This window comes from Taudactylus pleione, unplaced genomic scaffold, assembly GCF_031769625.1.
Source record: "Taudactylus pleione unplaced genomic scaffold, aTauple2 ptg000181l, whole genome shotgun sequence".
Lineage (NCBI taxonomy): Eukaryota > Metazoa > Chordata > Amphibia > Anura > Myobatrachidae > Taudactylus > Taudactylus pleione.
The window spans coordinates 9,807,504-9,831,648 of record NW_028284583.1 but is presented as its reverse complement, the minus strand read 5'-3'; the positions used below and the strand labels follow the sequence as shown (position 1 = coordinate 9,831,648).

At 39.7% G+C, this 24,145-nt stretch overlaps 1 protein-coding gene across 1 annotated transcript in view; it reads right to left on the bottom strand.

Annotated features, from left to right (window-relative positions):
• Positions 1–687: 687 nt before the first annotated feature.
• STK17A (serine/threonine kinase 17a) overlaps positions 688–24,145 on the bottom strand; it is a 36,792-nt gene continuing 13,334 nt past the window's right edge. Inside the window, exons 3-8 of the mRNA XM_088476054.1 lie at positions 23,007–23,219; positions 9,864–10,008; positions 7,292–7,418; positions 7,105–7,153; positions 6,768–6,947; positions 688–5,074 (exon numbers count right to left, since the gene is read on the bottom strand). Of these exons, the coding sequence (XP_088332180.1) occupies positions 4,729–5,074; positions 6,768–6,947; positions 7,105–7,153; positions 7,292–7,418; positions 9,864–10,008; positions 23,007–23,219 (1,060 nt within the window). The 3' untranslated portion in view covers positions 688–4,728. The remainder of the gene's footprint in view (positions 5,075–6,767; positions 6,948–7,104; positions 7,154–7,291; positions 7,419–9,863; positions 10,009–23,006; positions 23,220–24,145) is intronic.

The following is a 24,145-nucleotide window of genomic DNA, read 5'->3' as shown; positions in this document are numbered from 1 at the left end:
CAAGTAAAGAATCACTGTGACTCATGACAGTCAACTTTATTCTTGTTATTTAAAATAGATCTATGTTTTAATTCATACGACCAATTTCATTAAGAGTGCCCCCCCCCCCCAAAAAAAACAAACAAACAAAGTCTCTATTCTCTCTCTCAAAACAAATTTTTACTCTACAGAGCACCACCAATTTGAGAGAATTAGCCGGCTTTGTTATGAAGGTATAACACAAATGCTGGGCAGCTTTATTTTTACACTGCAAATTACATGTCAGTTTGGACTCATATCCAATTCTCTATGCACATTTTACATCTGCCCCACCTGCAGTGTAACATGGTTGTACTCTTGCTTTATTCCCAACTCAGAATCAGCCCCAAATCTCCAACTTCTTAGTCCATTCAAAGGACAGTAATCCCACCATCAGTCTACATCAGTGGTTCTCAACTCCAGTCTCCCCTAAACAGGTCATGTTTTCAAGATTTGTCTATGGAACATGATTATTCCCTACCTGATCGAGCAAAATAGACCAACTTACAGTACCTGTGCATGATTAAAGATATCCAGAAAACATGGTATGTTGGGAGTATTTGAGGACTGGAGTTGAGAACCACTGATCTACATTTCTCAAATGCTTTATAAAAAAAAAAAAAAAAAAAAGTCTTCAACACAATAGAAAGACACTGATAAATTAATATCTACAAGTGGAAAATATCTTTATTATAAACAGCTTCAGAACTGCATGGATTGGCTTTCATGCCTGAAAAATACATCTTTATAAACACATCTTATTTATTCAGTAATAAAGAGTATACAGCATTTATTATTAACAGGCTGCTTATAACTTACACATTTTAATAGAACTATACAAAAACAGCTGGTTTATTTAAAATTACTGTACAAAAAAAAAGGCACGACAAACAGAAAAAATGAAGACATTGCAGATCTCAGAGCAGCCAAATGAATCAAATATTGGCTTTGTAATAAATCGCATTAGATAGAAGTAATACCAGACTTGTGTATCTCTTGCAGTGGAGTAAAGAGCAGCCTCATGTATGTTGTTAGAGCTTCTATACAGCAAGCATTTGGAGCTAGCTAGGGTACATTCTTTGCTTACGTGCCTAGTGAGCGTAGGTAGCCTGCACATACTGTGTTCTTTGTAGACCAGCCTATCACCAGCAAAACATGATCCCAGTTTCCCATTGATGCATGGGGGAACCTAGGGATAACAGATACAGTCTGCACTAGGTTGGCAATTTTAGATGAAGCAATAATTAAAACTTGCGTATCATGGCCCTAATCATTGGTACAGAAGAAAATCTACAACATAAGAAAGGATTGTTTAATATTGGAAGAAAAAGGCACTTTGTTGCTACTACAATGTTACAAAAACTTGTGGTAGCAACGTTGTTGCTGTTTACTCCAACTCAAAGAGAACTCAAAAGTTGTGTCATTTACAAGAGACTAGTGGTTTATAATAGTGTCCAAACTCTGCAAAACTGGGGCATTAGAAAACATGAAAAAAGGTTTTGCTTTTGTGTTTAGGGATACAAATAGAAATATACAAAGTTGTTTTGTTGTTGGAGAAGAAAAAGGTGATAAACAAACAGAAACATACATAAAGCAGCACAAGACACAGTGTGTGTTTAGTGAACACAGGAATAGTTGTGTTTGCCTATAACTGCCAGGTGAAAAATAATGATTGTTAAGTTGATATTCATATACACTCTCCAAAAGGGTTTGCAATCAAAATTAGTTATGCACACTCATTGCTTGTGAAGCAGTCATTCTATGAGCTGGAGCAGCCAATCCACTCCCTGGAACTAGTGACATCGCCAGTCTGCATGACAATGACTTTAGATGCTATTTCTGCATGAATATTCAGCCTGCAAAATGGCTGCCACCACTAAGATCATGGGCACACTAAGTTTTCTTACAATCATACAGTAAGTTGTAGTTGCAGTTACAGAAAGGATGTGGACATTACCGCCATTTTAGAGAGAACAAATGAAATCTAAGTTTAGGGTGTGATGATAAAGTACTTTGGTAAACAAAATGTCTTTTTAGAGTTAAGCTACATCATGTCTGTACCTTTAATGTGCCTCGAATGCTAGGTGACACCTAATATATTAGGTCAGTAAAATTAACTGTCTTAAAAAAAATATATATGCCAATATGCATGTTTAAAAAAAAAATAAAAAAAAATATTCTGATAAAATCACACAGCCAAATGGTGGGATATAAACCCCACACACAAACACCTAAAGGCTGCTGTCTAGAATTCCACTCCACTAAGACTGTGCAGTTGTATACCCCGACACGCATAGTGCAAGATCTTGTTAGATACACATCTATGAACAAATTTTTCCTGTGTTCAGTTTCTCTAAACTCAGCTTATGGTGACCAGCAGGCAAAATTGACACTATAAACAGATCATTGATACCAAAGTTAAATTGGATATGCATAACCATTGGTTTTTCAATGTATACAAAGATATGAATACCAATCACACAGAACAAGTGTTCACAGTTCAGCATGGGAAAAGACCGCAGGCATGCATTTTCTCCTTTACATAAAAAAAAAAATGTCCATTTAATAATCCATTCTCCATGCTGAAGACAGTATAGGGAAGCACAAGTCAAAGGAAAAACAAAATCCTGTGCATCTACCCTTGTATCAGAGCAGAGTGTGCATATAACATGGGGATTTATATCAATAAAAGATGAGATGCGAGACCCTGACAGACAACAATGCATCCGAGTTAACAGTATGGACAGGGGCACACTAGGCATCAGATATAGCAGTGCTTTATGCATTACCTGCCAAGCACAGAGCCTGGGGGTAAATTTACTACAGTGAGAGTTTTTAGAAGTGGAGATATTGCCCATAGCAACCAATCAGATTCTAGCTATTATCTTCTAGAAGGTGATTGTTGTAGAACCTGATTGGTTGCTATGGGAAACCTCTCCACTTCTAAAAACTTTTTAGTAAATATACCCCTGGCAGGGTGTTTTTAGAGACTATTTTGAGCTGCTCACACTTCTGGATATATTGTTACAGGAGACCGGTTATAATAATCCCATGTCAGAACAGAACTAATCCAATTCTAGGGAAGCACTTCTCAAATACCGATAACACATCCCGCACTTGGATTTTTCTCTTTTTTTGAAAACTTCTCTCTGTCTGCGTGTAACAGTGTTATGCTCAAACACCTATAAAATGTTTCTAATCAACAATGACCAATCAGAATTGTGTTCTAGCTACATGTAATCTTTACAATACACAGGAAAGACCATCTCAGTTGAGAATGCCATACACCAGGCAAACGGACTCCAATTGCTACTACTAATCATCATACAACAGATCATAATTGTGGTTCAGTAACCGCCCAAGTGGCAAAAAATCTGTACTGTAAAGACCCCATACCACATAAGATCAACAAACCCCAGCTAAAATAGTGCTAATTTTGTTCCTCTTTTTGCCAGGCAGCTGGAGCTGTGCTTGTAACAAGGAACATACAGAGGAGCAAGTGAAAGTATTGTTCTAATCTGTAACCATTACAGACACTGTTATACAATTACAAGTGGAAGAAACACCTGAAACTATTTACACAACAACTGCACCCCAAACTAGAAAATGGGAACCATGCAATTATTGGTTAAAAAGCAAAACACGTGACCCTAATGTGTATGGAATGTGCATTCCGGCTCTGAGAATACTTGGGGTTATGGAGTAACCAATGTATCACCTTGCTTTTAGAAAAATAGATGCATCTATTGTATGGCTGCTATGGAATTAAGCAGTTAAACACATTTTGGCACCTGCTCACTTGGCATTGAATAGGATACACTGAAATGTTATCATGGTCAATAAATTACTAAAATGATGTTATAAATGTTCTGCAAGAATAATTATTTGCTTTATTTTAATTGTATTGGGTCCCACACTTAGATTTGCCTCATCTAATGACCAACAAACACTATTTACATGATTATAGTCACTAGTTTTGTTTTCTTTAATCACAATAATTGGCAAATGGAATCTTTGTGATGCACCAGGTTCTATTTACCATAATCCTAACTGAAGTGTGGGCAGCTCTTGTGAACTGTACCAAGAGCCATGAAACTGCAAACTATTAGCTCATTAGGAACATGCGACATTACTGGAGCAAAGACCATGTGAAATCACTACTTCCTAGTGAATGGACAGCACGCATTCTCATGATCATCAGTTCAGCCCACAAGATGGCTGCTTCACTTCCTGGAAGTGACAAGTACATCTTAAGAGCTTTGAGAAGCTTGACATCACAATTTGCATCATACAATATACATATTTGCTTAATTTTCTCTTTCAGAAAATTATATATTTCAACAAGGTTACTCAAAGAATTCCAACACTGACCAGGTTTGGACTAACTCTGGCTAAGTATTCCAATATGGACCCTATGAGAATAAATCCTGCTGCCATTTCAAGAAATCCACAATAGCACAGGATAATTGTGTTTAGGCACAAGCCAAAAAAATAATCATAAAATATATAAATAAAAAAAAAATAATAATTTCAACATGTAGTCAGATCTTGGCCAGCCTGAGTTTTAACATGGCATGGTCGAATTAAATTCATATTGCCATGACAGCCAGTTGCTCTCAGAAATCTGACTGAAGTCTTGTTCGTCAAGAAGTTCAATGAAAGAAAAACACCTCCAAGCTCTAAAATTCACACAGTTCCAAGTGTAAGAGCTTAATAAATAAAATCTCCTGGTATATCTTGTAACATCGGCTCCTCAAACTTAAATCTCTTGGTAATGGCTTTAGATTCAGTTTGCTTTTCCATCTCAGTCTGTCTGCACTGTCCCAAAGTATAAGAAGCCATTAATATCAACTCCTCTGTCACAGTCTGTCCATCTGTGTCTGGTTGGGCTGGGCTGGCTTCAAGGGAATTTGCTGCTTTGTGCTCATCTTCCTCTTCTACCTCCAAAACATGGTTGCCATCTAGTATGGTGTTCATGGCACTAGCATAAGGATCTGGAAGATCACCTTGGGCGATCCATGGGTGATGGAGACAGTCCTCTGCCGTTGCTCGATCTCTGTCAAATAAAAGATGGTTTTAATACTTTGAGAACGGTAGACCTGTTCATTTGCAATAATGTAATCGGTTTTAGAATAGGTCAATAAAATACAAACTCAAACATAAAACATTGAGAATAAACTGTAAAATAGGTCACCACCATAGAAACACTCAGGATCAACTGGTGAGTCTTTAGATCGCAAAATCCTATTTGAACTTGGAGGGTGGAGGTCTGTAGGAATTTTTAAAGGACCAACAAAATATAATAAGGGGCCTAAAGTATCAGAGAACATCTGATTGGTTGGGAATAACCTCTCTATTTACATCTGATCCCTCAAGCAATGATCAACCTCCCCTTTCATACTTTACAATATAGGGGAAGTGTTGTCTACTACAAAGTGTGGTGGTGATGTGAAAACCTGAGAAGATGATGAAGTAATGACAATATAATGCAATGACAGCATGTAATTATTAGGTTTACTGAAAGCACCATCAACAGCATCTGGTCTCCTGTATTTAAAGCCAAACCTAATCAATTGTTAGGTTATCCTGCATTTGCATATGCCTGAAAAGCTGGTCCAACATTTTCATGTACTTTTTTGGACATATAAGGTAATGAACAGTCTGTCATTACAAATGAGGAGTAACGTAAATTTGATGCCATAAACAGATTTATTTATATAGCACACACTAAAGTTACACACCGCTTCCCAGAGAATATTTCAGTAATTCACATCAGCCCCTGTCCCAGTGGAGCATTTAACCTATATTCCCTACCACATGTACGTACACACACACAGTTTTGGAATGAGAGGGGGAACTAGAGTACCTGAAAGAAACACATGCAAACACGGGGAGAACATACAAACTCCATGCAGACAGGGCCATGGCTAGGATTTGAGATCATGACCTCAGGGCTATGAAGCAGTAATGCCAAATACTACACCTAGAGATGGTCTTGTATGGATTCTATGAAATGGTAATTATATATCATCTTACTGCCAACATAATAGACTTGTTTGTGTTCGGTAACAAACATAGGGGCCTATTTATCGAGTTTTATCTTATGCAACAAGTGATAAAACGTCTTGCATATGATAATGGTGCTCCAGCCAATCAGTTTCTGTCATTTTTCAAATAGATAACAGTTGGGAGCTGATTGGCTGGAGCACCATTATCATACGCAACGAGTTTCATCACTCGTGAATGATAAAACTTGTTGATAAATGAGGCCCCTAGAAACTTAAAGTGATCACTTTGTAATACAAAAAAAGGACTTGATATAGGACATTCTGAGAAGTGTGTACAGATGACAATGATTACATGAATTTGGACAGAAGAAGAGGGACTCAAAACTATTGTGGTTAATGTGTAATAGAAATGAAGCATTACTGTAATAGTAGGATAGTTTTTTCCTAATGCAACTAAATTGTTAAATCGGTACAGAGCCGGTTCCCTAGCCCTGAATAACCAGGCTATCCGGTCCAGCAAACAAAATGTTGTCATGGATTTCAGGAACCAACACCCCTCAAGCCTGAATGAAACATGCACTGCCAGCAATAATTCAAACCATCAAAAGGTGTACACTCAGCAGTTACTAAGTGATCCTGTAGGAGGAAGGGAGCTGTGAGAACAGAGAGCCTGGATGCAGTAGATAAGGTGAGGAAATAGAAGTGCACAAACACCTCTTATTTAAATTGACAACTACTTACTCAGGCTCCCGGACTAGGAGTGCTCTGATGAAATCAACTGCAGATTCTGATATTCCTTCAAAGTCACCATCTGTATAACTGACATTCAACTGGGAAATGTTGAGGAAAGTGCACTGCTTGTCATCTCCCAGGAAAGGGGAGATTCCCGTCAGCATAACATACGCCAAAACACCAATACTCCTATTAGAGAAACCATATACAGGTTACACCTTATTACAATACTACTTTGTCGTTTTTACATCATGCAACCAGCAGAGTCAGTCAGCATCTTAAAATGCACGTGACACGTTAGTACTACCTGCCTACAGCCCACATGTTCAGGAGATAATACACTTACCACATATCTGTGGACGTGCTGATAGGCTCATAGCTCAGGATTTCAGGTGCTGAAAAAGGAAGAAGAGCTGTTACACCACTCAGAGGGTGAAGTGAGCTATTAAAGACAAACCTACAAAAGTTAGACCTTTACAGCCAACCACCTGATTTATAGAAACGGATAATTTTTTTTTTTAAGGAATACTTACCTACATATTCTGGTGTCCCCATGATTTCTCTTAATTCTTCATTGTTATTCACTATTCTAGAAAGGCCGAAGTCCACTATCTTTATATCCCCTAATGGATGGTCACTGGTAAGTAGGATGTTTTGTGGCTACACATGAAGGGAACAGAGAAAAATGCATTTAATACATTCTTACGGACTATAAAATTGCTGCCAATCTGTACAATGTGTGCGCTCAGCAGAGGGGTATTAATGAATCGATTGCTTCATATATAAAAAAACATTTTGCCTTAATGATTAGGACAATTTGTTTACAGACATCTCTACACGTACGTAGATCTTTTTTTCTTTAAATTCCTATCACTAGCCAACTGTCTCAATAATGTACTTTAGAGATTGAGTTATTTGTGTTAACGAGGGAAGCACAAAGTGGGGTCTGCAATTAGGGCCCATCATGCATCACTACTTAATATGAACAGTGCTAAACAAGTATATTTGATAAAGGTAAGTAAAAGTAAAACATTTTGTTTATTAGTTTACTTTTATTTGAAGGTGTCATAATAAAAAAAATATATAACAGTGTTTTTGATGGCTCTGATCTCTCCGATTATCTTTAGTAAAACAGTTTCACAAAGAACAGGTCCCATTCAGGGTGTTTTTTAACAGACAGACTTGCATAGTACTGTGGAAAAGCACCATATGTCAGTAGGAGCTCTGGGATTTCTGGGGAACAGCACATTAAAAGGAAAGTATAAAAAGATAAAATATGCTTTTGGGTTTTTTTACATATTCTATTCTATATGTTTAATTGCTGGCTTACTAGTTTCACCATGGGATGTTTACTGATGGCACTCTGGTGCCCATTGCTGGCAATGCATCCTTAGGATGTCCTGTACCAAACACACACATGAATCATCTGTACAGAGTTGTCTTCATCACTAAAGGCTGCACCCAGCAATTACAGCATTGCCCAAGTGTCTGTGGTTGTTTCACTGGTGAAGTGTTTATACATGACTAAGCATCCTGACTTTATGATGATTTATGGCTTTCCATCATATAGCTTGCCAAATAAAATCGCACCTTTGTAAAATGGGCAGCAAACTAACATTTCTACACACAGATGTAGATTTTTTTTTTTCCTTCAACATAGGCAAAAAAAGTTATTAGCCTGAAATACTGTATGACTTATCACTATGAATAATGCAACGCCCAGTGATTCAGCGATGTAACTGTAGTCTGTTAAACAGGGACAGCAGCTTCCTGCAAGATCTTTACTGGGGAAAGGAACTGAATCAATCTTTGCTTTACCAACTGTACATTGTGGACAAATGGACACAATATATTTAGTCTCAACATTAAGTATGCAATTAAGATTTTACTTGTTTTGATTACAAAGAACTATAAATTGCCTAATGTTCCTCAAGTAACCATTTGTCCAGCACAAAATATTAATGCATTTAGTGCTGCAGGTAAAACAATTAGGAAGATTGCCCATCTCACTAGAACGAGCTTTGCAGCTATTAGATCAATTATTGAAGCACTTTTTTCCTCCTTAACCATACTGGGCCTGTTTGGTAGACTGTTTACCAGTCCATACGGGTGTTCATTTCTCAGATTATACAACACACATGCTTAGAAGGGAGCTGGACAAATGATGAGAACACCAACCATTTACATAGAACAATAAACAGTTGTCAGTTCATTCCCAGGTGCTCATTAATGGATATGGAATGGGTATGAAGTCCCCATATGCCCACGCCGGCAGCCCAAAGAGGAGATCCCGACAGGGCAGGTAAGTACTCTATCCCTACCCCTCACCCCCCTTAACCCTTCCTTAGTGATGTCTAACCCCAACTTCCCCCTGGGGTTGCCTAGCACCCCCCCCCTTTATCTCCCACTAAACCTAACCCTCCGGGTGGGGGTGCCTAAAAAAAAAAAAACCTAACCCAGCTACGCTCCCTAAATCTAACCTTATTCCCCCGCAGCTAACGCTAAGGCGCCCGGACTTACCTTGTTCGGACATTCCACTGATATGCCTGGGTGTGGTTTGTCTCTAAGCCAGGACCCATACTCATGGATGGAGCATTTGTATTTAAAATCGGTTAGCTGGAGCGCAATGCTCATATTTCTCAGAGTCAGTGCAGGGACTGGCCAGATGGGAAGACATTGATGTGGTTGGCCAGCTGGACAAATGATTGCAATATTTTGGAACAAACATTCCCTGGGCGGAATTCAATTGTTTTAGCACACCCGATCTCCTGTCTAAAGTGACGGGAGATCGCGCGGCGCTATTCAATTAATGACTATTTTTTTTTTATTTAATTATTTATTTATTTTAAATAGTTTTTTTTCCCCCTTTGTAAACTGCATTGTTCTATTTGTATATTATAGACATTTAGGTCTTATTCCACAGAGACGGAGGACACACTTGTATAGGATACAAGACAAAGCTGTCCATATAGTTCATAATAGTCATTGATATACAGCCCCAGCAGCAATTACAAACTGCCTACGGAATATTAACTGAAACCTCAGAAGGACTACTGAGAGGAGGAACCAGCACACACACAAAGGCTTCTATTGAGCTGTACTTACCTTCAGGTCAAGATGGACCAAATTGTGTCTGTGTAAAAAGGAAACTCCTTTTAAAATCTGTCTCATAAGCCTCTGGACATCCATCTCTTTGAAAGCCTCTTCCCTTTCTGCTACACACTGGTTGAAGATTTCACCGCCAGCAGCACTGTGACAGAAATAATGGTTACACCACCATACAAAAAAAAAAAAGAAGAAGGATTGTACAGACTGCATTACAAGGATATGGGGGGGAACCACATTTTACCTGAACACACACACAAAAAACAATGTATAATGTGAGGTTAGACTTTGGGTCAGATTCAATGAAGCATGACATTCCCGTGATGTGTGGCGGTGCACACTGCAAGTACAGTAGGGAAACATTGCTTGTGTCACTGTGGGAGTGTGAGCAAAAAGTAATGTGGTTTCCTTTCTGGATAACTTCTATTAGTGCACAAAGTTCTGACAGGACCTACATGACTACTGCATGACAGAGAATGCATGCTTTAGAAGTGCTTTAACAGACTATTGTACTGGTAGCACGCATAACACATGGGAGAGGTGTTTGAATATGTAAAATCGGGGGAAACCTAGCATTAAGAGCCTATAAGAAACCATTCATCCTATTTTTAATGCGCTTTCCAGGCATTAAATGGATGAAAATGCATGAACATGAGCACTCAATTTATGAAAGTCCTAGGACAAGGGTGGGCAAAAAGCTGCCTCCAAACTGTGGTGGAAATACAAATACCAGCATGCTCTGCCACAGCAGCTGGGAGAGTCGCTTATGGCCCAACCCTGTCCTAGACGCTGAAAGTATTATATATGATGGTCATTCCTGTACAGAAGCTATGACTAAAGGTATTTGTACACATCAGGATGTAAGAATCCATAATGCATAAATACAGTTTATTTTGCATGTCACATGTACAAGTAGTAATTCATTTGTAGCTAGCCATATTTCTGTACATGTCTATTCATGATAATCCTCTTTTCATAAACTTGGGATTTTTGGCATTCTACTGTAATTAGGACATTTAAACTTTTGTCCAATAGTCTTTTAAAACCATCATAAAAGATCATTGCAATTATGTTCCGCATTATACTAGTAGAACTTGTATTCAACAATTGCCTGGAGGTTGCTATATAATGAAGGTGAATACAGAATACATTTTGCTTGGGATCTTATTTATGAATTGGGCTGAACAGAAGCCTGAACGCTGAGATTTGCTCAGAGATACACAATGGAGGAGGCCTACAGCAATGTCAGACAATGAGAACAGCTTGTGTAACCGCTTACATCATCATTTGGCTGCTTTTACAAGGGAACTAAATTAAGGGCTGGAGCTGGCGGAGAAAAAAAAAAAAAAAAAAAAAGAAGATGTACACGCTTCCCGAATTACAATAGACTGCAGGTAGTACAAATCCGCACATTACACTACTTAAAAACATTTGAAAATAAGTATCCTTACAATAGTGTCTGTCCGGCTTATAGATTAATTTTATTATGGGATCCAGCTTATGCAGCAATGTGCTGTGGCAGGACCATGCTTTTATCTTTTCTTCAATAGGGCAAATATGGACAGGTTCCAACAGTCGTCTTTATCTGAGGTAGGGAGGAGACTACATCCTCTGCCCACATTAATTATGCTTTAGTCTTGCTAGCAACAAGAAAGTATATGTAAAAAAGGGTTGGGTATGGGATACCTGCAGTCAAAATCCCGGCGTCGGCATCCTGACAGGGTTAGGATACAGACACCGGTAGGCATCCTAACCCTCCCTCTCCAGTGCTTAAACCTAACCCCGCCCCCTTTCCAGCACCCTAACCCTCCCCCCTTAGAGCCTAACCCTGATACTTACTGGATGCCGCTGCCTGGATTCTGCCACTGGTATTCTAAGCGCCAGCATCCCATTTGCCAGGATATTGACCGTATCCCGTAAGAAAAAATAAATAGATGCAAATAAACAGAGAATGTATGTGGTTTATGCATCGTCCTGCCAGCCATACAGGCTGTATTATATTGCTTACATGGGTCTCTGCAGCCTGGTCTGCCAAAGTCTGCATTAAGCAGGGGAATCTGTGTCACCAACACAGAGCTAGAACAACATACAGGAAGGAATACTTTTGTTGAATTCACTTCGCCTATTGTGTGGATGGATACAAAAGCTAACACATACATAAAAGACCATATCATTTAGACTTGTTACCCAACAGTTTCACAAAAGAGGCTGAATAGTTTTACAAACAAACAATGTACTATTTTCAGTTTCTAGTCAAGCGATACAAAAAAAATAAAATAAATAAATAATAATAAATGACCGCGACTTTGTATTTAGAAACACGTTACCTTTTACTTTCCAAGTTGTGAAGCCTGTTTCTACCTTGTGCTAACACCTATTGTGCAGACAGCACCTGAGCATTCCAAGAATTGCCACAAAGCACCAGGATTCTCTCATTAGTTAGCTCCTGCATGGTCAAGAGTAGCATGGCAAGGATTCAGAAATAACAAAAGACTGCCACCACGGCTGGATTTAGTGTTCAAAGGCACTTCCACTTAAGACAGGGGGGTCCCAACCCCCCCAATCTAGTCAGCACCATCCCCACCCAGCCCTTAGAAAATGCATAGAATTGCACAGTGCAGCAGGGTTCTTTGACCAGTTGGTGGCCTGAGAGAGGGGAACTTGGGGCACAGTGCCCTCCACCACTCTGACCACCATGAACAACAAAAAATTATACAAAGTAATGCGAATTAAATAAAGAATTAACGCGATTTAGATGTTACAGTAAAACTATAAACTAAAATAGTATAAGTTGTTAGGAATTGAAAACTGGATGGAAAAATTTATGCAAGAAAAAAAAGAACATTAAAAATGGTAATTATGAAGGTGAGAAAGCATGTATCCCAGCAACAGCATTGCTGTGAGAAGCCAAACTTTACCCTGCACAGGATTGTGGACGTGCTTGTAAGAAATTTCCCATTGCTGATGAAGCCAGCTTTATTTTTTTAGATGACGTGTAGAAAACTAGTGTGTGTAAAGGCAAGCACATGATATCCATCTCTAGATTTGTGCTCAATAAACTTACCCGTTCCAAAAATATACCTGGAAGAATGCCATAGTGGAAATCATCACAAACAGATAAAGGATCATTCTATCTTCATATTCAAGATGTTGAACAATTGCTACCCACTCTCTGCACGTCCTTACCACCACGCAAGGTTGGGGTCGATGATTACATTGAACGACCACAATTTATTTATTTTTTATTTTTTTTTATATTAAAAAGGCCTTATACACAAATGGGTCCCACCTCCTGCATCACAACTATGGCCCTCAAAGTGGCAGCGCTGGGACTATTGTGTGCTATGATGAGATCAGGAGATATGCATATCACCTGAATTGGGGCTCTTGGTTATTTGGCCTTAAGTTATGAGGGCTTGTTATAATCATCAATCCCCAACATAGAAGAGGGTAAAGAATACAGATCCTGTAACGCAGGAGTTGGCTAGCCAATTACCCTTTTACAGTTTTCAACAGAAAGGTGGAATGATGTGCAGTTAGATTAGAATAGCACAACTAAATAACCTGAGAAGCAGGTGTACAAACTCAATATAACTATCGCAGCATTGGTGGGCTACATGTAAAATCAGCCAGTATTTACCCTACACGCATGCATAAATATATTAGTATTTGCACCCTATTTACTGAAACATGGCTTGTCCCGGTGCAAAGTTACTTTTTTTTTTTTAGTGCTTTGCTCCCAATTCTGAATCAGTCCCTAAGAATGTATAGTACACACATGTGGATGAGCTTGGCTGGGACTGGGCAACATAAATGAGCTTTCACTACCATTTCAGCCTTTATTTTCTTCAGGAAGAGTGGCTGACCGTTCCAAGAGGTGAACTGACAGACAATGGATGTGCAAGCCTGTCACATGGAGCAGACTGCACAATATTAAGCTAATACCTCTTAGAGTGAAGAATGGCTTAGCATGTCAGCTGACAAAGACAGGTGTTACTGGAGACAGATACCTGAAAGTTAATTAAGTAGTATTTATACTTCATGACTAAGAACAAGTCTTACCAAGAGAAACAGGGGAAAGACCCTGTGTGACAGAAGAGAACCAGAGCCCCAATACACTAACCACCACACACTGTGGTATCTAATAAAAGATAACAGTAAATATCTTGCTTCCCCATGCCCATATTTGCCTACTGTTCCAGAGTGCCCAGGAGACTCCCGAATGTTGGGGAGTGTGGACAAACCATCTGCATCCAGTCCACTTCTGCAGTAAAATGGTTTTATAGTAGTGGTCCCTGGGATATGCCTCCAGGACAGGATTTCTGCGGTAAAAGTTCGCAGCCATGACTATAAATACGGCACCTCCCCTATTTGCAGCAAATCACAATATAGCCCATACTAGGTCATGTTTAGAGACACATTGGGGTAAAACATACTGGATTAGTTTATTCAGTTTTACTTATCCTTACTGCTTTCCAGGCTATATCCACTGGGGCCCGAAGGATGCCAGAGTCAGACAACGCTGTGTGGAGGCTTTATATTCTCTTTCCTTTCCCTATGCACCCTCCACCATCCCCCCATCTCTCCAACTGCAACCCCTCTCCCCTTATCCATCCCTTAAGGCGGGTATCCACTTGCCACTTAAAATGAGTGATTGAACGATACAGTTAAATCGCTCATTAATCGTGCACTAAAATGTCAGAAACGACCAGCGATGCGCGCTCCCGTTGGTTGTTTCCGAAATCAACCATCCCCTGAACACGCCAATCAATCTGCCGATAACTACATATTGGCCATGTTCAGGGATGAGGGAGGGTGCCTGCACTGTATGACATATCGTTCAGTGTAGGCACTACAGGGAAAGAGGAACGACTGTACGATTACAATGTTGCAATCGTACTGACATTCCACTATCTGCTGCTAGTGGATACAGCATGCCTCACTCCCCTGTCCAATTCCACTATCTCTTCTTAAAATTAAAACTGCTGCTGCAACTGCTCCCCAAAACGCCATTCACCACTTCCATACTGTAATATGTATATGCGTTTTTTAGAAGAAAAAAATAAATAAAAAAAAAATAAAAAAATTATATAATATATATATATATATATATATATATATATATATACACACACACACACACACACATACATACACACATACACACACACACATATATATACACACACACGAAGCACTAATCCATGGCACTGACCATTCCTAGATTTGGGGTGCAACATGGTGTATGTGACCACATTGTTTAAATAGCAAATCACAGGGGCTATGCACTCACCATAATAACCAGTGGGGTTTTGGTTCATGAATTGATCAATGCATTTAAGCTTGCAGCCCCCCATCACGGGACCCCACTTTACTGCAAGTCCCTACTCTATTGCTCAGAATTATAACATGGACATAGCCATCATACATCAGTGTTAAACTCAGGCTATGCTATCAAGGTTTAAAGCTCACATCAACTTTGCTTTTAAACGTGAGACAGTTAACAAACACCTGGAAAACAGCTGACAAGTTAATTAACTAGTTAAAAGGGGTGCATGAGAAAATGTGAACACAAAAATTATTATGGTGAGTGCAGAGCGAGCAAATATATATATATATATTATATATATATATATATATATATATATATATATATATATATATATATATATATATATATATATATATATATATACATACACACACATACATATATACACACACACTTCTGCTTTGGGCTAATGGTCCATTCTCCCACCGGTGATTGAGAATAAATTGCACATTGTACCACTGCCGTCACATACTGTACATCACAAATTCCTATAGGCAGTTTTGTGCACTATGCAGATTACATGCATTTAAAGAGCTATGAAATGCATGTCATCAATTTGCATTACAAGAATACTTATTATGTATGTGTATATACAACCAGTCTTCTCAAATACGGACCTCTATTATGTGGTTTATTAACACTAATGTGGAGAGGAAATGTGAACCATTTCCTCTTATATTTTGAAATACAATATATTTCTCACCAGAGGCTCTATCTTTAGCCTGGGAAACAGTGCAGAATAGAGACAGCGTGTGAAAGTATAAACTACAAAAAGTTTAAGGAGGGGAAAGAGGTCTTCTCAAAGCAAGGCAGAAGTGTAAGCTACACTAGCCTGACCTTTACATCCATATATTCAGATAAGTAGGCAGCATTTATATATCAGAATAATAGGGAAGGTTAAAATTGGTTTTCTATTTATTGAGAGGCCACTGAAAGGAGAAATATTCACACCATAGCAACAGAAACCAGGGGGGTTCATCAGATATAGCGAAACGTGACCCAGTACGTGCAAGTTAGCAGGAGAGGAGCAGCAGTGGTCAGATGGCGTGTGAAGCACACAGGGACTAGCCCATACTGAAAGTAGTTTTGTTTTACAAATTGTTTGTGTTTGGTGGGTGAGCACTGGGCACAAAGCCAAGGCACCAACACAGCCCACAATGCAGCCATTCTTCTAATCTGGGCACATGGGGAACAGAAGCTAATTGCAAGCTACAGCAAATAAGACTAACATACAAGGCTTTGGTAGCTATACTATAGGACAGTCGATCATTAACAAAGAAAACAACCATTAAATTTTGCTAACCTGGTTCCTGCAACCATTTATATAAGTAATGGTAAAGTTTCTCTTGTTCAATCACTATGAAGTGTGAGTTGGTCCAACTCCATATACGACAATCGGCATTGCACTTCTGTCAGCGACACAAACCATAGGTGTACTAATATACAGATGACCATTCAAGCACCTTTAAAGGATTCAATGGGGCAATCAAGTGATTAAGGAGTAAATTTACTAACAAACCAGATGACAATCTCAGCAGAGTTTAGGCATGTTTTTTCAACTCGCAAATTTACTGAAGGCAAAGTCGGGTGAGTTAGAGAAATTTCTCTTCTCACTCGTAAAACTCAAGACGAGATAGCAAACTCGAATCTTATCACCATCGGGCAAACTCAGAAGTACTTCTCACCTAAAAGATACAGCTCGCAAATTTACCAAGATTCGAGATGACAAACTCGGGTGAGATGCCTGCAAACCCTTTGCCAAATTGAAGTTTTAAACACTCACCTCCTGAGCTGAGAGTTAGCCTGAAACATACACAAATCATTGTGATGTGTATGTTTCGGCCTTTAATTAGTTAAAAACAGGTTAAATAATTTTTATTTATTTATTTCATTTTTAAATGACGTGAGGTCACCACCCCCCCCAAAAAGTATAACCAAGCCTGCCCTGGTAAGTAAAATTACAGGAAACATAATGAGTAGGGTTTCACCGTAACTTAGGTACCAGCACTAGGCTGCAGGGCCAGTCCTGGTTTCAAATATAGGGAGGGGGGGGGGGAATTGCATAGGAGTTCCCCTATATTTAAAACCAGCACCGGACTAAAACGACCGGGGTGTAATGCCACAGCCAGGAGACCTTATTACCGGGTCTACAGGACCAAAGCATTCCCGGCCCCAAGCCGGAGATCTCAGGGGAGGTGGGGACCCCGGTCTTCCGAAACCACAGGCTTGGTCTTAAGCCCGGGCTCATCCCCGCACTTTCCATGAGTAAAGTCAATTGGGGGTGAAAGGGATATCAAACCATAACGTGAAGTGGTTATTGATTTAAAAAAATATTATATTATATTATATTATATTATATATATATATATATATATATATATATCTCAGAACATACATTATAAAATCACAAGTGTATCCCATTTGGCTTCATCTATAAAACAGTAGGCAAGAGAGTCTGGAAGCAAACCAAGGGTCAAACACACATCGGATTATAAAGGTTAAGTTACTGAAAGAACAATAGTCGTGCCGCAGTCAACTTTAAGGTCTGCATGTCAGACACCAATTACCCTTCTACTTACCAAATTAAAAGACAAGTAAAACCAGTATATAGGAGCATGCTGTCACATCCACAAGTGTGTGTGGAAGGTTACAGCTCTAGAAAATGCAAGATACTTATAGGGGTATTCAATATGGGAGCGAAAACTCATGTTTTCGCACCTATGACGTCATTATCGCAGGTTTTGCTTTTACACTGTATTCAATTTCAAAGACTTTTCGCAGGTTCGAAAAGTCTTTGAAAAAAAACGGGAATAACCTTTCACCACTGAATAGGTGGCGAAAAAAAGTGTAGAATTGGGGTTTAGGGGTGCAGGCTTAAAACAAAGCCTGCACCCCTGGGAATTACATTTTAAAAAGAACGGTCAAAAAAAAAAAAAAAAAAAAGGGTTTAAAAATAGGGAAATAGGTTCAGGGCTATTCTGCAAATATGCGGCAGGTGTATTCTAGAATAGGCTATTAGCGGCAGGTGCATAGTTGCAGAATTTTTTAAAACTTACTTTAGGGACATAAAAATATGCTAGTACCCATTTTCATGTACCCCAAATTTGATAGGACAACTTAAAAAAAAACGAAGAAAAAAACCCAAGTGCTCTTCTGCATCACTTCTTCAGTGTCGGGAAAGAACACCTGCTGTGGCTATTTAAATCCCCGACTTTCATTTGCAGGCTAAAACGGGGGTACCCATAGTGATCCCCCATGCTTTTACAACTTTAGGGGGGTCCTACAATTTATTCATGGAAAAATTTGTTTTTTTACGCAGATCACACTTCGCAGCTCCCAGTTTTCGTAGCTTTTATATTGAATATTGGGATAAAGCAGGCGCGTGCCCAATACTTTATCCCAGAAAAATCTCCGATGTGGAGCAAAAAGTCCAGCACGGACTTTTCCCTCCAATATTGAATACCCCTCTTAATATGGTGTGCACAGTTCAGACAGAGCCAAATTCAAAGAATTTACCTTTATGCTGCAAACTTCGGGCCTGTGTACATGGATGTTTCATATGTTCACACATCACTAATATGGCCACATAGTAAAAGCAGCATAACAACCAAACTAGATCAAATTGATAAGTTGCAGGTAAATTTCATTTTTTAGCTCTCAAATCAGAGGCGCAATAATCAAACGAAAAATGTATCAATAGAAACATAACTGAATATAAACTTGTTTGAAATGGGTGTGCTGATGTTAAATGAGCACCACGGGAATCATCTTCTGTCCCTAAACTTTAATTATGCTTAGATGAGTAAGGGGGTGGTCACTGACTGAGCTGTCCTACAGCCTACTCCATATAAAGGGCCCCCCCTTGTTTTGAAAATAATAACGGAAAAATAGGAGTGATGGCATTGAATAAGACATTTACTAAATATCTTTAAATAAAATGTAGTTAATTTCTAGAATGTTAATAAGAACACAAGAGATTTCTCACAGTGCATCAGCCCAACATTCTCGCTCCGCCCCCAGGGGAGTAGACATTTTCCTGTGAAGGAACACAGGAAATGTCTGTCGGCCGCGGCTTGGCATACACTGCCCGATGCGGCCGACAGTTTCCCGGTAAATATCGCATCGGACGGGCATGCTGGACAATCCGGCAAGCCCGACCGAGCAATATCTAACCCTCGGTCGCCCCCCCACACGCTACAATTATCGGGGCAATCCGCCGATATCAGGCGGATCGCCCCGATAATTGTAGCGTGTATGGCCAGCAATAGACATTGTACTGCACAGCTGACACATTGTTGCAGTTAAGGTTGAGGCTGGGCACAAAACGTGAGTTACAGGACTGTACTTATCTGACAGAAAGTTGATGCCTGGTACCTCCGTTTGGAGAAGTGCCTCCCTTTGTCTCCCCCTGTCCATATATTGTGTGCACAGCATATGATTATACCTCAAAGCCAGCATTACTATTACGGATGTCCACAGAACCTTGATTGAGTTCTATTGAACTAGCTACGGGACTTCAAATATATTGCATCAACTGATGTAAAATTACATTCTTCGAGTATCACACAATACAATCCTTATACAGGTAAGGGAAGCAATCGGGAAGCCGACTGCCTAAATACCGGAAGCCGGCTTCCCGGCTGTCATTTCCCGGCAAGGGTGACACCCGCATTTCCCCGACGCCGGGAGACCGGCATCCTGATCGTATGGATGCCGGGCGCTGCAAGCGGACAGCCGCGGGGAGGGGGGGCGCATGGTTTTTAGGTTTAGGGCTCCCGGGGGGGGGACTTAGGGTTAGGCACCCCCCCCCCGGAAGGGTTAGGGTTAGGCTAGGGGGAGGGAGGGTTAGGCACCCCCCCCCCGGGGGACTTAGGTTAGGTTTAGGCAGCTGGAAAGGGTGTGGTTAGGGTTAGGCATTTGGGGGGGACGTTAGGGTTAGGTTAGTATATACTCACCTATCCACGATCGGGTTTCCAGCGCTGTCGGGCTTCCGCTGCTTCTAACTCTGCTTTTGTCGGGCTGCCGCTGACGGGAATCGAGCCATGCGGCCGGCGGTATTTTATACCCATTCCACTGGTAATACCAGGTTTTTTAGGATCCACCTCCTTTAGGTTTTATTATACATTATAGTGTATTATTTATTTATTTAACTTACAATAATTTTCTGTAGTTAATATTATTGTCTTATATGTGATATTCTGTGACCGGTCATATTGTTTTTTCAGGATATTAAATTTAATTTTATATTTTGATAAATTATATTGTGTATTATTTTCGGTCAGGTCTTCTTTTCATCCCAATTAGCACAGATAATACAATTATTAGTTTAAGAACATAAAGTTTACCATGTATATATAAAAACTTATACTTCAAATACAAGTGAAATTTCATATGCAATACTCAGCATAGCCAAATGTCACATCATATAGTGCCCATTTTTGTTATAAAGTTCAGGGACATATAGCTGTACACCCAGCGCAGTGAGGATGGAATCGCCAAGCGCACATCTTGCCAGTAAGACAACAGCATGCCAGCAGAATGCCGCTCCCATGCAGCCTGACTGCTGTTTTAATTCACACTAGTCTGTATATGATGATCAGGAACTGCTCTCAATATCCTGTGAGGCACAGGCAGCGCCTCTGAAGACCTTGTATACTACAAGCACTGAATTCTGCCTAACATCTATTTAGCATTAATGTCACCCATTAACTAGAAACAGAGTAAGTGGGTATCACTATATTCTGCCGAATATTTTTTATGAATCAGTATCACCCACATGCTGATTGGGTCCTATCTTAACGGATGCTGCTCAAATTACCCTGGGAGGCACATAGTGCCCTTGAAAAATATATACAGCAGCACTGCTATCTGCCTAATATCCATTAAGAATCAGTGTCACCCACTAAGTATAAAGTGAGTAACACTGTAAAACCATGTGAGTATCCACAGAGTACAGCTAGGATTCCAAACTTTAGAAGGAAAAAGTGCACTATATGATGCAACATTTTGATATGCTGAGTATTGCATATGAAATATCATTGACATTCTAAGTACAGGGTTTCAGTTTTTAAAGACATTCTTATTAACAATATAGAAAACTACTACATAGCTTATTTATTTTCCATTATACATAGAATTAGACTTCAAGGACCACTTTGCTTACAGTTCTCATTTGACATTACTAGCTCCCCAGCAGAGACAACTTTCCATTCAGTTTATTTAGAATACAATGGCACAAAGTGAATGGTGCTGTGGAACGGGATATAAGGGCACATGCACTGGCCGCATTGGCAACAAATGAAAAAGTTAAAGGTGTAGAAAACTGCTGCATATGCTTCAAAGAGCGCATCTACTTAACTAAAGGAGACAGGCAGCATTCACTCTCACACTTATATTTATGCCATAAGATTACAAAAAAGAAAATGCTACATATGCTACAAAAGAAAAAAAAAAAAGGTCAGGCGTGAAATGAACATTAAAGTAAAAATGCCAAGTGTACAATGCTTAAAACGTACAATAGCTCGACAGCCCTAAGTGTACAAAAGGTGCAAGAGGCCTAACTTACTACATTAACCCCTATGGCAATGGAATGCTATTGTCATAGGCAATAAGGCCGCCATTGTGTGCATCATATTCCTGGTCACATCTACCAAGCTTGAGAATGTGTTAATGTTTAACCTCGATTGTTGTGTGTGCCAAACAAAACACAGGGATTACAGGACAAATGCTATTTGCACAAAGGACATGTACGGCTATTTAGCATTCGTTTCACAAGCAAACTATAAAGTTGCAGAGGAAAAAAAATAAAATAAAAGCATTTACTACAAAACTAAAAACAAGACGACATACATAATATGCCCAAATATAATAATTTTCGTCAGCTTGCCTTAATCTAGAGAACTCAAAAGCATACTAAACTAAACCATATTCTGTTTCCAGTATGACCCTGGAGGGGGATGCAGTCAAAGTCGACATTCACAATTTCAACACCACAATGTTGACATTGTTGAAATGTCGACAGCCTTTTACAATGACGGCATGTTCACAGTTCTCCGAGTGTCGGCATTAGGTTTAGGCACTAGTGGGAGGGTAACAGGAATATTGCCCGGAACTACCCCTCTGTCCGAGGTCTGCCCCAAAACTGCTCCACACGTGACCGCTGGAGACTCCACTGCCGCCAGGAGCAGGCAAGTCACTATTAGACCACCAGGGATGGTTTGTCAACATTATCAGGTTAACATTTCAGCAAGGTCCGTATAGTGAATGTCGACATGCTGCAGGTCAACATTTCGTTCAAGTCGACATTTTCATGGTCATGATTATGAATGCAGAGTCTTAAATACCATACCCCTGGGGTATCCCAACAACTGCCTTGCATGCTTTGGTGCCAATGGTTAGAGAGAAACTCACCCTGCTGCAAGCAACAAGCCCCAAAATGCTCCAATACTTTGCTTGGAATATCAATAAACTCTGCTAGAGATCGCAGCTCCCCACATAGCTTATCCCATCAAATGCATAAGCTGCAGGTATCTGCAGAAGGTCAACCCTCAATCAGATCCTGTGGGTCTAATTACTGACTCGTTCAGATTGTTTCCTGTACATTCTGTGTGAATTATCCCCCCAAATACTGCAGCATTCCATGGTCACTAGTCAGCACAGACTTATTCTGGCATCATTACAGTGCACCTGTTTCACTCAGAAGACTTAAATCAGCGCATTTAATGGTTGCCCAGCACTATAAAACATAAGCAGAGATCACAACATTTCTTGTAATATGTAAATGGTAGAAGTCACACAGAAACTTTACTTACTATTCTAACACAAGGATAATTTCAGTAGCTGTTTCGTACACTTCGTGTAGCTTGATGACCCAAGGGTTGTCTCTTGCCAGCTCCAACACTGCAATCTCATGCAGGATCTCCACTCTGCAATCCTGACCCTTTCTTCGTTTTCTCATGATCTTTGCAGCAAACTCTTTTTCGGTGTCTTTTTCTGTACACTTCCGGACCACAGCAAATTTTCCCCTGCAGAAAAGAAAAAAAAAAAAAAAACAAGTTTTAAATAAGTTAGATGCTCCATTTTGTCTAAATTACAGGCAAAGCAGATATAGCCTGAAAGGAAGCTGCCATGTTTCAACCTCACAAACACAGCATTGGAAACATGGCGTGGCATGCCACCCAGTGCACAGGACACACGGCACGGCAGGAATGTTCACTAAGTACTCAGGGATGTTAAGTCTCGGAAAAGCTTTTTAGTGCAATAAATTACATATTAAAAAATAAATAAAAATAGGCTCCCAAACTCTGACAACATACAGTCAGGTGCATAAATATTGGGACATTGACAGAATTTTCATATTTTGGCCTCTATTCACCACCACAATGGCTTTGAAATGAAACAAACAAGATGTGCTTTAACTGGAGACTTTCAGATTTAATTTGAGGGTAATTACATCCAAATCAGGTGAACGGTGTAGGAATTACAACGGTTTCTATATGTGCCTCCCACTTTTTAAGGGGCCAAAAGTAATGGGACAAACTAAACAATCCTAAATCTAACTTTCACTTTTTAATACTTTGTTGCAAATCCTTTGCAGGCAATTACAGCCTGAAGTCTGGAACGCATAGACATCACCAGACGCTGGGTTTCATCCCTGGTGATGCTCTGCCAGGCCTCTACTGCAAAGGTCTTCAGTTCCTGCTTGTTCTTGGGGCATTTTCCCTTCAGTTTTGTCTTCATCAAGTGAAATGCATGCTCAATCGGATTCAGGTCAGGGGATTGACTTGGCCATTGCATAACATTCCACTTTTTAGCCTTAAAAAACTCTTTGGTTGCTTTTGCAGTATGCTTCGGGTCATTGTCCATATGCAGATCTAAGAACTGCTTATTTTTCTTGGACGTTGAACAGAGTTATAAAAACTGTTATCCAAGATGCTTGAATATTTTGGAA